This window comes from Coenobita brevimanus, chromosome 50 (assembly GCF_032717465.1).
Source record: "Coenobita brevimanus isolate Jiangsu-jjx chromosome 50, ASM3271746v2, whole genome shotgun sequence".
NCBI classification, from domain to species: domain Eukaryota; kingdom Metazoa; phylum Arthropoda; class Malacostraca; order Decapoda; family Coenobitidae; genus Coenobita; species Coenobita brevimanus.
Genome location: NC_137003.1, coordinates 52,387,236 through 52,400,381, shown reverse-complemented (window position 1 = coordinate 52,400,381; position 13,146 = coordinate 52,387,236). Strand labels below are relative to the sequence as shown.

The 13,146-nt window shown below is 44.1% G+C and overlaps 1 protein-coding gene across 1 annotated transcript in view; it reads left to right on the top strand.

Annotated features, from left to right (window-relative positions):
- The window catches only part of Hmgcr (HMG coenzyme A reductase), a 217,801-nt gene that overhangs the window by 172,157 nt on the left and 32,498 nt on the right, over positions 1 to 13,146 (top strand). Inside the window, exon 13 of the mRNA XM_080272343.1 lies at positions 5,519 to 5,696. Within this exon, the coding sequence (XP_080128469.1) occupies positions 5,519 to 5,696 (178 nt within the window). The remainder of the gene's footprint in view (positions 1 to 5,518; positions 5,697 to 13,146) is intronic.

Sequence of the window (13,146 nt, the reverse complement as noted above, 5' to 3'; positions counted from 1 at the left end):
CTGTGAGCATCGTGCCTTGAGAGTAAATGTAGAGAAGAGTAAAGTGATGGTTATTGAGAGAGAAGGTGACTCCCAGTGTGATGTCACAGTGAATGGAGAGAGACTGGAATTGGTGAGAGAGTTCTAATACTGTACCGAATACTTGGGTACAGTGATAGAAAAAGAGAGGAAAATGTGCAAAAGAAATTGAAAGTAGAGTGACGCAAGGAAGAAAAGTAGCTGGTGCAATGAAGGCCTTGATAAGAAACAGAGGCTTGAGTGGTGCAGCTGCACGAGGTTTACATGAGGGAGTGTTAGTGCCAACTCTAACATATGGATGTGAGACTATGGTGTGGCATGGAAATGAAAAGTCAAGAATAAGAGCAGTGGAGATGAGACTGTTGAGGAATATATGTGGAGTGCAGAGGGTGGATAGGATACGAAATAGTGTGATTCGTGAAAGATGTGGAGTGAGGAAGTCGGTGGACACCAGAATCGAAGAGTGTCCTGAGATGGTATAATCATGTGGAAAGAATGGATAACAATAGAGTGGTGAAAAAGGTTTACCTGAGCAAATTTGGAGGAGGGAGGAGGCGCGGTAGGCCAAGGAGAAGGTGGAGAGATATGGTGGATGAGTGTTTGAGGAAGAGAGGTTTGGAAGTCGGTGAGGCTAGGGAACTAACAAGAGATCGAGCTGGCTGGATGAATGTTGTAAGGAGAAATTCATGCTCTGGGATTTTGGCACCTCTTGTGAGCATGGCAGCGTCCGGATTGACTCAACCGGATATGTTTGTGTGAAGCTGCAGCATGTGGTGAATGTTTTTTGGCGTATCCGGTAGAGCCAGGATTCCGGGGGCTTGAATGATGAGTGAGTGGAAGTTTGGCCTATTTGGATTAGGCAAGTTTGTGCTGTCTGGACATTGCTACTCCTCACCCTGCCCTTGGGTGGGAAAGGAGGTCCGGATGATGATGATGATGATGTTATTGCACTTATTTTGATGAGGTTACATGGCAGTAACCATATTTTGTATGGAAAAAATCTTGTGGTTTGGTGGAAGTTTCTGCCTCACTGGGCTATTTTCCACATCAGATGGTCAAAACACACCTTGTTTTCTCTCAAATCGCTCTCCGGGCTTTGAGTGCCTACAGACATGCAGTTTGTTACAAATGATAGTAGAAAGATTGACTTTTGTCTGACAAAAATTTTAGCTCTCCCAAGATTACGGGTAAGTGGATTAAAACACAATTTGGAAACACACAATTTATTTTCCTATTTCTCCGCAATGAGCACATTCGTCATCACAGCCGCTGCAGCCAAAGGGATAAGGCATCCACAGCAGCCAAGATTCGGCAGATCTGCATCGTGGAGAGCTGTCCTGATGTTTCTGGTGTTGCAGGCATTGGTGTAACCTCCTCTTGTCTCACCTGTAATGCATCATTGACAGATGCTGCAGTAATCACATCTTCTGCTGTGGTGGCTTCACCAGCATTGTTAATTTCAGATGTGGATATTAAGAGACAGCTCGCATCATATGGGAATCGTGCTATTTGATCGCGCGCTAATTGGGACCTAGGTGTATATAATATAATAATAACCATGCTGCACTCACCTAGTGTTGGCAGATATGGAAGGTAGATATAGATACATCCTCACTATACAGTATTGAGAACACTAGGGCACATAGCACTTAGGGGCCACAATGGGGGTTAGTCACAGCACTGCAGCAGTGAGCAAGGCATAGAGGGGCCACAGGCTAATTCACAACACTGGGGTTTAGCCCACATGTGGGGCACAAGAGCAGGGCACACAGATACATCCTCACTTACAGCATCCACAGGAGAAACTGAGAGAGCAATGGCAGGCTTGGTGCGTTGGGTGGGCTGCTCCCGCTATGCATTGTGTTTGGCTGGCCCGTTGTGGGGTCTGCCCGCGCGCTGATTGAGTCCCGTGTCTGAGCCAGAGGTTTGATTGCTTCCTGTTTCTGAGCTGGTTATTGCCTAATTTCACTGGATATTGTTTAAGTAGAGCTGAGCAAAAAATACCAGATATTATGCAGGGCTGGATATTGCATACATACATACTGTACATACATCTAATCCTGTGTCGCCCCATGAGGAGCATAGCCCAGGGCTAGGCAAGTTTGTCCTGACATTTAAGATGAAAATGACTAGCCTCACTCATCCCTGAGTGGCATTACGTGAGCAGTCAACCCTAACCACTCCTTGGAGTGGCTCAGTCTGGGGGGAGTGCCTTAATTACCCACTAAACCACCAGGCACCATAATTTGCTTATATGGTTACCACTCAGCATAGTAAATGGTTTCCTGGTGTACAGGAAACCATTTGGCACATCACCCTGTGTAGAGTCACCCGTAGACAGAAGGAAGAGGAAAGAATAAAGGAAAGAAAGACAGAAGAGGAAGGAAGGAAGAAGGGAAAGGACAGTACCCTGAGAGCAGCACTACATTGAGTGAGTAGATGGTGGGCGCCTCCACCTAACACTGAAACCAGTGGGTAATTTAGAGTTTACTGTGCATCTTTTTATGATTGTCTACGTCATACATGACAAACAGTGCTTGATAATACTGTACAATAATCTTTCAATTATCTGGCCTGTTGCAGTATCTGGTGCTTTCAACTCGGCACTTTTAAAACAATTATATAGCAAAATTAGGGAATACCAGGCTCAGAAACAGGAAGCAGTTGGTGGTACTGAGCATTTTTTGGTGGTAATGTGTATTGTCTGGCTTAGACACTGGACCCAGTCGGTGCTTGCAACACAGCAAAACACACCAACCAATCACAAGGCGTCGTGGAAATGGTCCACCCAACATGCCAGGCCAACCGTTGCCCTCTCATTCTCTCCACTGGATGCTGTATAGTGAGGACCTTGTGCATTTATGACCCACACTGTGGCTAACCCCCAGTGATGTGATGTAGCCTGTGGCCCCCTGTGCCTTGCTTGTTTCTTTTAGTGCCGCAATTTCCCTTGCGGCCCCTCAGAGCTCCATGCCCTAGTCCATTGACTACTGTACCCAAGTTCTGCATGTTGGCTGAGTTTGTGGCTTTTGTGACGGTGCCAACACTAGGTGAGTATGATTATATTATGTACTGTAATACACTGAGTATGATTATGATGACTGTATATTATCAACAGTATTACTGTTGTTTGAGAGGAGCATGTGGAGTTACATGCAGAGACAGACAAACAAATGAGGAAGTGAAGGAGTGTTGTGGTGTGGATGTAGATGTGATAGAAAGCATAAGGAGAAAAACACTGAGGTGGTTTGGCCATGTGGAGAGGATGGAGAGTGAGAGACTAATGAGGAGAGTGTGTGTGAGTGAGGTGGAGGGGGGGGGAGAGGGAGGAGGAGGCCAAGGATGAGATGGAAGAATGGAGTGGAGAGGTATGTGAGAGAGGGCAGTGTGAGCTGGGAGCAGGTGAGTGAAATGACAGGGAACTGGGCGACATGGAGGCGATTTTTTTTCTGCAGTGATTTAAGGTGTAACACATAATATATTAATTTTCCAAAAGCAGTCGTTCATTGTATTTAATCTTCATTAACAGCTCATTTGTTGAATACCACATTTGTGCAGTTTTTGAATACTGTACCATTACTGGGAACATAAACAAACTACAAGCAAGTCCCTTACAGTTCTGAAAACACAAATAATGTGAATTATAGCTGAATTACAAAGACACTCTTATAGAATCATTAAGCTTACCAGTCATTTCCCATGCCACAATGGTGGAGTCTGCGGTTGTGGCATGACACTTTGCGTTTATTGACCACAAGTTATAAGATTACTGGGTTATCCTGAAGATTATTTAATATGTATAAAACAGAAGTGTTTCAGGGATCAAATGTTAGTATGGCAATATATTTCATAAAATATTTATTTAAGCTTACTGAACATTTACTTCCCATTCCATTCTTTTCTGAGGATTTCTGGGAAATCTGTGCATCATCATCCCTTGTCTGGGTCAGGTAGAGCATCTCCAGGCAACACAGAGAAGTATAGTTAATGAAAAAATCCAATTCATCACAGTTAAAAGCAAAAAGCGTGCTGGACATTTCAGTTCGGCCGTCACAATTGCCCGTGTCACTGGGAGGCAATATGGCGCCTGTGGGTCACGTGACCTGGGTAGGCTGGAATACATGTCACAGCTCTCTCTATAGAAGGTACTACCCTCTCTCTCTCTCTCTCTCTCTCTCTCAGTAGAGTGTTCCACCCATTTCTTCCACACTGTACTATATAAGGTCTTCACAGAATATAAGGTCTCCTTTCTCAGCAGAACAGTACCTGTAGTTTCACTTTCACTGACTTGGTTTGGTATCCTGAATGCATTCTTTGAACATTTCGAGTCCATCTCAGTGTATGCCTGGTTATCTATTCAGCACTGCTTCATGTTACTGCTACAGCCCTTGTAGGCTGTCCCTTGTTGTTGTAAATATCCCAGTGACTTAACTCATTCATTATGTTAATACCTGTAGTTACCTCGCCCAGACAGAGTCTGGTGAGGTATTGTTCTTTGTCGAGTTTGTTTGTGTTTGTTTCTTTGTTAGCAACATTATGAAAAAAAAGGCTGAATGAAATTACATGAAACTTTCAGGATAAATGGGCACTGGTTCTAAAAGAAAGTGATTAAATTCTGGAGGTAGAGTGACCTTGAATGATCAAAATCAAGGTCACAGATTTTCAGAGGGCTGTAACTTGAAACCAGTTGAAGACAGAGATATTTACTATTATGAACATACAGGAACTCATAATATGGGCATATATTAGGCACCAAGACCTTTTACCTTTAGTGACCTTGAAAGGTCAAACTCAAGGTCACGGATATTCAGGGGGCTATTACTCGAAATTGGCAGAAGATAGAGAGATATTTACTATTATCAACATACAGAAAGTTCTATAAAGGTTTTTAATTGGTACCATGACCCTTGACCATAAGTGACCTTGAAAGGTCAAACTCAAGGTCACAGATATTCAGGGGGCTATAACGCAAAACTCGTTGAAGATAGATATTTACTATTATCAACATATAGGAAGTCTCAGATGAGCTTTTATTTGGCACCATGACCTTTGACCTTGAGCGACCTTGAAAGGTCAAATGCAAGATCACGGATTTTCAGAGGGCGTAACTTGAAAACATTTGTATCATTACCTGAGACTTTAATTATATACCGTACTGACACTAAATGGTAGTACCTATTTAGTATTTAACAGCAATAAAATAACTGCTGTCCGGCAAGATTTGTTGTGCCTGGCTCCACATGTTATTTGAAAGCAACTCATCTCAACAGCCTGAAGCCTGGAAAACATGTTTATCTTTCACTACCAAGGTTTCATTCTCATTCGTGTGGTACATACAACTTATGCAACCCAGCCTAATGTTTTCCAGTTTCACTAGCTGTACTTTTACCTGATATTATAAACCTTATCAACATGAACTGCCATGATTGTTACAGTTCTGTACCAAACTTACTCTGCTTCTTAGTACAAACATTCTCTAACTTATTGCCGTCCTCCTTAGTGAAGTATACCAGTGGCTGAGGAAACATGACAATTTCCTGGTGATCAAGAAAGGCTTTGACTCAACCAGCCGCTTTGCCAGGCTCATTGATCTGGATCCAAGATTGGCTGGGCGGCTACTCTACATGCGTTTCGTGGCATCCACTGGTGACGCTATGGGAATGAATATGGTTTCCAAGGTGGGATATAACTGTGACCCTCAGATATAATTTTAAATCTGTTTTTATTTTTGACTACCACCCTTCATAAGTTGTACTGTAATATGGCTTCAAAGCATGACAGATACTTTTATATGTTTTTATACCAGGTTGTAATTCATCAAATGCTTACAATTTGCAAGGAGATTTTTTGATTTGCTGATCTTCTGCTGAAGCCTATATCACTGTAGAGCTGCATCATAGCTTCAAATGGCATAGAGGAATTCAGGTACAGCACCCCCCTAATTATCAGATGTAATAGAGCCAAAAGCAAACCCGGGTAGTGGCAACGTCAGGTTTAATGAACAATATCCCCCTTACTGTACCCAGACCCTACCATTACCCAACCTCCAATCTGTACCTAACCTGTTTGTACTGTACCTATGCTTACTTTGACAGTGTCTTCTGGTCATTCAGGCATATTTAAACATCAAAACACAGGTAGGAATATCCAAAATAATATTAAACATCAAGAAAACCATGCAAAAAAAAAAAACTGAAAACTAAAAAACAGTACTTATACACTATGTACAGTACTCCTCCTATTTTAGCACTGTTTTCAGGTAATTCTGCCATATTTAGACATCAAAAGAACACATAGGAAAATCCAAAATAATTTTAAACCAAGAAAACCCTTAAAAAAAAAAAAAAAAAAAAAAAAAAAAAAAAAAAATCATTATCATCATCAACATCCGGACCTCATTTCATACCGTAGGGAAGAGTGAGGAGTAGCAACATCCAGACAGCCCATATTTGCCCAGTCCAATGGGCCACGTTTCCTTTCACTCACCATTCAAGCCCCCTGAATACTGGCTGTATCTTATATGCCTAAAGCATTCACCATGTACTGTAGCTTCACATAAATGTATCTGATAAAAAAACATTTAATACCAAAAAACACCCTACATATACACTACCATGTATACAGTATCGATCTTAATTTTAGCTCTGTTTTCAGGTCAATCAGCCATATTTTGACATCAAAACACACATGGGAATATCCAAAATAATTTTAAACACCAAGAAAACAAAGAAAAAAAACTAAAAGTCCTTGCCAAAAAAAATTTGTTTGGGATACTTACCATTCAGTGCACAGCAGACAGGCTTCGTAACCCGCACACCTCTAGCAGGAGTACAGTTGTCCCATGTGGTCTAGTGGCTAACCTTCGCATTTAGCTTAGATCAGAGAACGCCTCCTCCTCTTCTACCTGCTGGAGCTGAGCAATGAGTGGGGACGTGCAGTGCGGTGATGGTGGCCTACGCACCTCAGGAAACTCCAGAGACAACCGCAAATCTATGTCCAACGGAGACCCAGCGACTTTCGATGTGCTCAGTTGCGGGTCTGATGGTGAAGATGGGAAACGAGGTGGTGGTGATGGTGATGGGAATGGGTTGGCACTCGTGGGGATGGCAGGCATGAAGAAGGAGTTGATCCTGGTCAGACGATAGGACCGACGATTCTGCTGGAGGACGACAGTGTCCCTGACTGCCCACAGCTCCATTGTCAGGCTGAGCAGCACCAACTCCCTGTCACAGTGCGGGTGCTCGGCGTACTCAAGTATCTCCTCAAGACTGGCACATAGGGTACAGAGACAAGGGAGTGATGGGGTTGTGGGTGCTGTGAGTCAGGGTCCTTATCCTCATCCTCATCAGTGTCGCTGTCCTCTTTTGTGCCCTCAGAGGCAGCAGCGACAATCTCCTCGTCAGACACTGTCTGATAACCAGGATCACCATTGTCATCATCCAGCCCATCCCTCTTGCCGTTGATGTCCACCTGCTCTCCTGGTGTGGGAAGACAGAGGTGGAAATTATCCACATCAAACCCCTCAAAGTCGTGCTCAGCTTCACTTCCCTGGAAGAGACGAGACCAACCGCTTTTGAGGGTTTTCATGGAGACTTCCTTCCACACATTCTCCAAGTTGAACACTGCAGGCTTCAGGTCATAACGCTAAAGATTCTGCAAGGCCTGCTCCCCAAATGTGTCCTCAGCCTCGTCCTCGTCCTCCAGCACCACGGTTACCTAGTTGAGGAACATCCACCAGTACAGTATCTTGGCAGCCACGATAACACCCAGGTCTATTGGTTGAATCAGTCATATTAGGTGGCAGAAGCATGCACTTAATGCGCCCATCATCAGCAACCAAATCCTTCTCAGACAGATGCACGGGGGCATTGTCCAGGAGCCGGAGTGCCTTCACCTTGTCGCGAGCAAGACCGAGGACCTCCATTTCATAACGGATAACCTTCTTGACGAAGTGTCTGTGGATCCAGTCTCCAAAGATCTTGACAGTAAATCAGGCCTTCACAGAATGCTACCACACAACAGGCAGGCTATCCATCAACCCACAGAGACAACGTGGTTGTTTTGCACACACAACAATAATGGGGTTGAGGCGGTTCGTCCCATTAGCATTGACACAGCACAAAACAGAGACACATTTGGATAACTTGTGACCAGGCAGTCTTCTCCTTCTCCTCTGCCAGGGTGTTGGTGGGCAAAGAGTGGTAGAACAGACCAGTTTCCTTAGCATTATAGATTTGACCAAGGGCAAGGCCCTCGTCCTTGATCAGGCGCTGCACTTTCTGGCAAGACGGGTTTGCATCCTCTGCTGCCGTATCCAAGGCCTCGCCATGTGCCTTACTGCTTGTAAGTCCATGGGGAAGGTTGAAGCGAGAGAGCCAACCTTCAGAAGCCTTGAAGTCGCGCACGTTGTGCAGGCATGCAAACGTCTCGGACCCATGCACAAGAACATTGGTAGCATGTTGGAGACAAAACCACAACAGTGTCGACCGGTCGATAATGGCATGCCGGGCCTGGGCCGTGACCTTCCTGTTGCCCCTGCGTGTCCTTTCACCGAAGTCCTTTCTGTACTGCATATGCTTGTCGTGTGACTATTTGATATCAAACACTATTGAACGGGCTAGATCTATTCTTGCAGTATGTGTCCTTTTGTCCAGCCCGCGTCAACCTTGCTCAGTATCTCACGGTTCTTTTCCAGAGTCAACACCTTCCTCTCCCACATGTCAGGTGGGGGACCACCACAGAAGTGACCGCATTCACAGCCATGCTTGCTAGAGCGTGACCACACATGAGGGAGACAGATGTGGGAACTGTGGTGCTGGCTTGAAGGCTGGCAAGCAGTACAGTGCTGCCATATTGCACCTCATGCTTGCCTCTGAGCACAGGGGAAGCAAAACATAGAAAACTGACATCTTCATACAAAGTTCATTTCCATTTGCTCAGGCAAGGGTTATCATGTGATGATGACAGTGGATGACCAGTGCATCACTGCCTCAGGCAGTGTATGACTAGTGCTGCCTGCCAGGCGACTCTGATCATTCAGCAGGGAAGTAGACAGGCACGCGTGGTGGGGGGTTTCGCACTAATTCCGGAGGCCATATGCATATGTAATTATAATATTCTAGGACTAATAACTGATTTTTGGCAAATATTTTTACAAATTCTATTGGAGCGCGAATACCCCCGTGGGACACGCAAGGAGTGCCAAAACAACCCCGCAGTTTAGGAGTTAAACAGGTGCAATGCATGTCCAGTAGGGAGTTATTTAGGTGGCTTTCAAAGTTAGGCTGGGTTAGGGTTCTTAAGTACCAGTCCAGGAGCCAGGGCCCCACTTTCCGGACGGGACCACTTTCCAGACATGCCTTTGGCTCTGTTACATTGGATAGTAGAGGGATTACTGTACACAGGTTTTATCCGCCCCTGTGTAGAGTACAACTCGCATGTGTAGGGAGGTTCCCCACATACAGCTCTTCTCAATAGGGTGGAGTCAAAGGCTTTTCGTCTCATTAACTCTCCTCCTCTTACTGGTTCCCTTCAACCTCTGTCTCTTCACCACAGTGTTGCATCTTTATCACTTTTCTGTCACTACTTCAATGGTCACTGCTCCTCTGAGCTGTCTGCTTGCATTCCTCCACCCCTACGACGGGCACGTAGCACCTGTCAAGCAGCAAACTCTCATCCCTTTTCTGTCCAGCTCTCTGATGCAAGAGTTAACCATTACTTCCAGTCCTTTATTAATGCAACAGGTCAGCTCTGGAAATGTCTCCCTCTGTCTGTATTTCCTGCTTCCTTTGATCTCAAGTCTTGCAAACGCAGTGTGTCCAGGCATCTTGAAATGATCGGATCTTGAATTTGGCTCTCTCTTGTATTTTGTTTTTCTCTTGAAGGGAATGGTTATTGCGGGTCCATGGCCTTTGGTTCCTTCTTCCTAGCATATAAAAAAAAAAAAAAATGGTGACCGGGCGACTTTGGATGTTTGGTGTAGAGATGGACAGGCGCTGTCACAGTACCATGGCGTGTGGTCTATGTTACACACGCGATGGCAGTTGGGAAAGACTAATCCCGGTGGCTGCATGACTTTGGATATTTGGCGGGGATAAGTATGGGCGTTTTGACTCAGCTTGTGGGTTACGGTCAGTATTGCTTGGGTGCTGGAGATTCATAGGGAGTGAATGGGCCAGTGCACGACTTTGACCATTCAGTACAGAGGTGGACTGACATTTTAGCTCAGGTTGTGGGTTATGGTCTATTTCCCACGCACGGCTAGAGCCCAGCAGCCTCAATACCGATTGTTTGAACATGCTGGCCGGCCAGCTGAAGTTCTTGAAGACTTTTATATTCAGATAATGGGTAGTAATTTTGAATAATGATTTAATTGAGCCAAGGTCCAGTATCCGGATAATGAACATGTCCAGATAGATGAGGGATTACTGTATAGGGAAGTTTGAATGCTATGCCAGGAGAGACTGTAGATATAAACTATTTTGTCAGGGAAGTATAAATAGATATGGTGGTGTTGGTGTGCTGGTTGAAGAGAAATGGATGGAATGTGTCATGAATGTAATGAGAGTGAATGAAAGGATTATAGCAGTGAAAATTTTGTTTGGTAAATTCTTGGCATATGCACCACAGGCTGGCTGGGATGATGTAGAAAAAAGTAGATTCTGAGATGACTTGATACGTGTGGTTGGTGGTATGGGGGATGATGTGATTGTACTTTTGGGTGGGGATATAAGTTTATCATGTAGGTGAAGCAGCTCAAATAGATGAAGGGATACATGGATGATGCGCATACAGTACAAGGAATATAGAGAAATTCTTGAATTTGGGGAGGAAATGAACATGATTGTGTGCAACATGCATTTTTGGAAGAGAGAGAGAGTAGGTTGATTCCATATGCATATGGGGGAAACAGTAGCCAGGTTGACTATTTCCTGGTCAGGAGGGCTGATTGGAGGTTGGTGAGGAATGTTAAAGTTATAGGGAGTGAAGAGTTTGTGCAACAACACAAATTGCTTTTATGTGACATTGTGCTTAAGGAGAAGAGGTCCTATGTACCCAGGAGGAAAATATGGAAGTTAAAAACAAGCAGAAAGGGATGCCTTCTATAGTGAGATGAGTAGAATTGTGGCTGATCAGGGAGGTGTTGACAAAAGTATTAATGAATAGTACAGAGCTCTAAAGAACAGTCTCCTGACAGTTGCTGATTTAGTGTGTGGAGGGACAAGGGACCCTTTAAGACATAAGGTAACATGGTAGTGGAATTAGGATGTAGAAGTAGCAGTTAAGGAGGAAAATTTTCTTGTATGGAAAAGGGATGATAACAAAGAGGAATACTTGGCTGCCAAGCTTAGGGCTAGGAAGGTAGTATACATGACAAAATATGAGTCAGAGATTTTTACAGGGTAACTAAATAGCACTGAAAGGAAGAATATGGTATTTAACGTGGCACATTAGATGCTTAGGGAAAATAGGTGCATATATCATAGGTGAGCAGTGTGTGAAGAATGACAAAGGAGAGGTAGTGATGGACAATGAGGATATTAAAAATACCTGGAGAGCATTATAACCAGTTACTGAATAAGGAGTGTGACTGCAGCAGGGAAGGTTTGGAGTCAATGGATCCAGTGTTTGGCCCTAGGCATTTGAATGATGCTGCTCTTGTGACCAGGGCAACAGCCAGGATGCTGCTGGGGAAGGCAGCAGCTGTCTGGGTTGACCATTGAAATGCTGAAGGCCCCAGGAGATGCAGGAGTAAGTTTAGTTACTGATTTGATAAATACAGTTATATGTAAGTGTGTTGCCCCAGATGACTGACAATGGAGTGTGAGTGTAAATGTATACAAGAGGAAGAGTGATGCCCTGGAAAGAGGAAATCATAGAGGCATAAAACTTTTGGACCAGATAATGAAGGTAATCGAGTTCTAGAAGATGTGATCAGGGAAAAAGTGAAAATTGATGAGATGCAGTTTGGGTATATGCCAGACAAAGGAACCATTGATGCCACTGATGCCATATTCATTGTCTGACAGCTTCAGGAAAAATATGTAAGAAAGAAAAGAGAGCTGGACTTAGTTTTTGTTGATTTAGAGAAGGCCTTTGACAGAGTCCCTAGGGAGGTGATGAAGTGGGCAGTGTGAAAGCCTGGGATTAAGGTGTGGATGATTAGAGTGGTTATGGCTGTGTATGTGGGTGCTCACACCTAGGTGAAAGTGAATGGAGATTTGAGTAATGATTTTTCCGTGAATGTTTGGGTGCATTTGGAGCCAGTCTTTCCCCTTATTATTTGTCAAGGTCCTTGAAGCTTTCTCACATGACTTAAAAAATGGACTTCTTTGGGAGATGCTGTATGCTGATAACTCGGTGTTGATTGCAGAGACTTAGAGAAGGCGGAGGAAAGATTTAGGAAATGGAGAGACGAAATAGGGCACAAGGGTTTGAGAGTAAATACAGACAAATTCAAAGTGATGTCTAGGGGATGGGGGCAGTATAGTGTCAAAGCAAATGGAGGGTGGCCATGTGCAGTTTGCCACAAGGGCATGTTAAGCAACTTTTTCTTGTGCTGTATTTGTGATGAGTGGGTGCATAATAGATGTTGTGGCATTAGAGGTAGACTGCGAGAGAATGCTGATTTTGTGTGTGTGGTGTCAGGGAGAGTACTAGGTTTGTCCAAAAAGAAACTGAACTTAATAAATAGTGCACCAACTAGATGGTGTAGTGTGATTGTAACAGGAGCACTTTGTAGGACTGGCTTTGAGCTTTAGTCTAACACTAGTCGCTTCACGCTACATCACTTAGTCATTGAGGTACACACTTGAATGAATGTGTGTTAAGGGCACATGATGATTTGTTGCAAATTTAACAATGAAGGATCTTGAAGAGCAGCATCTTTGCAAGAAATTCTGTGTCAGATTGGAAAAAGCTTTTACAGAGACATCATATATTGCAACAGGCTTTTGGGGAGGATTCTTTGAGCTGCACACAATGTCACAAGTGGTTCCAGTGGTTCATCTATGAAAGAACGTCCCCTGAAGATGATTCCAAAGCTGAACGGCCCTCCATGTCAAGAGACGATGATCACATTGTCAGAGTGCTTGCTGTGATCCATTAAAGCTGTTGCCTGACTTCGTG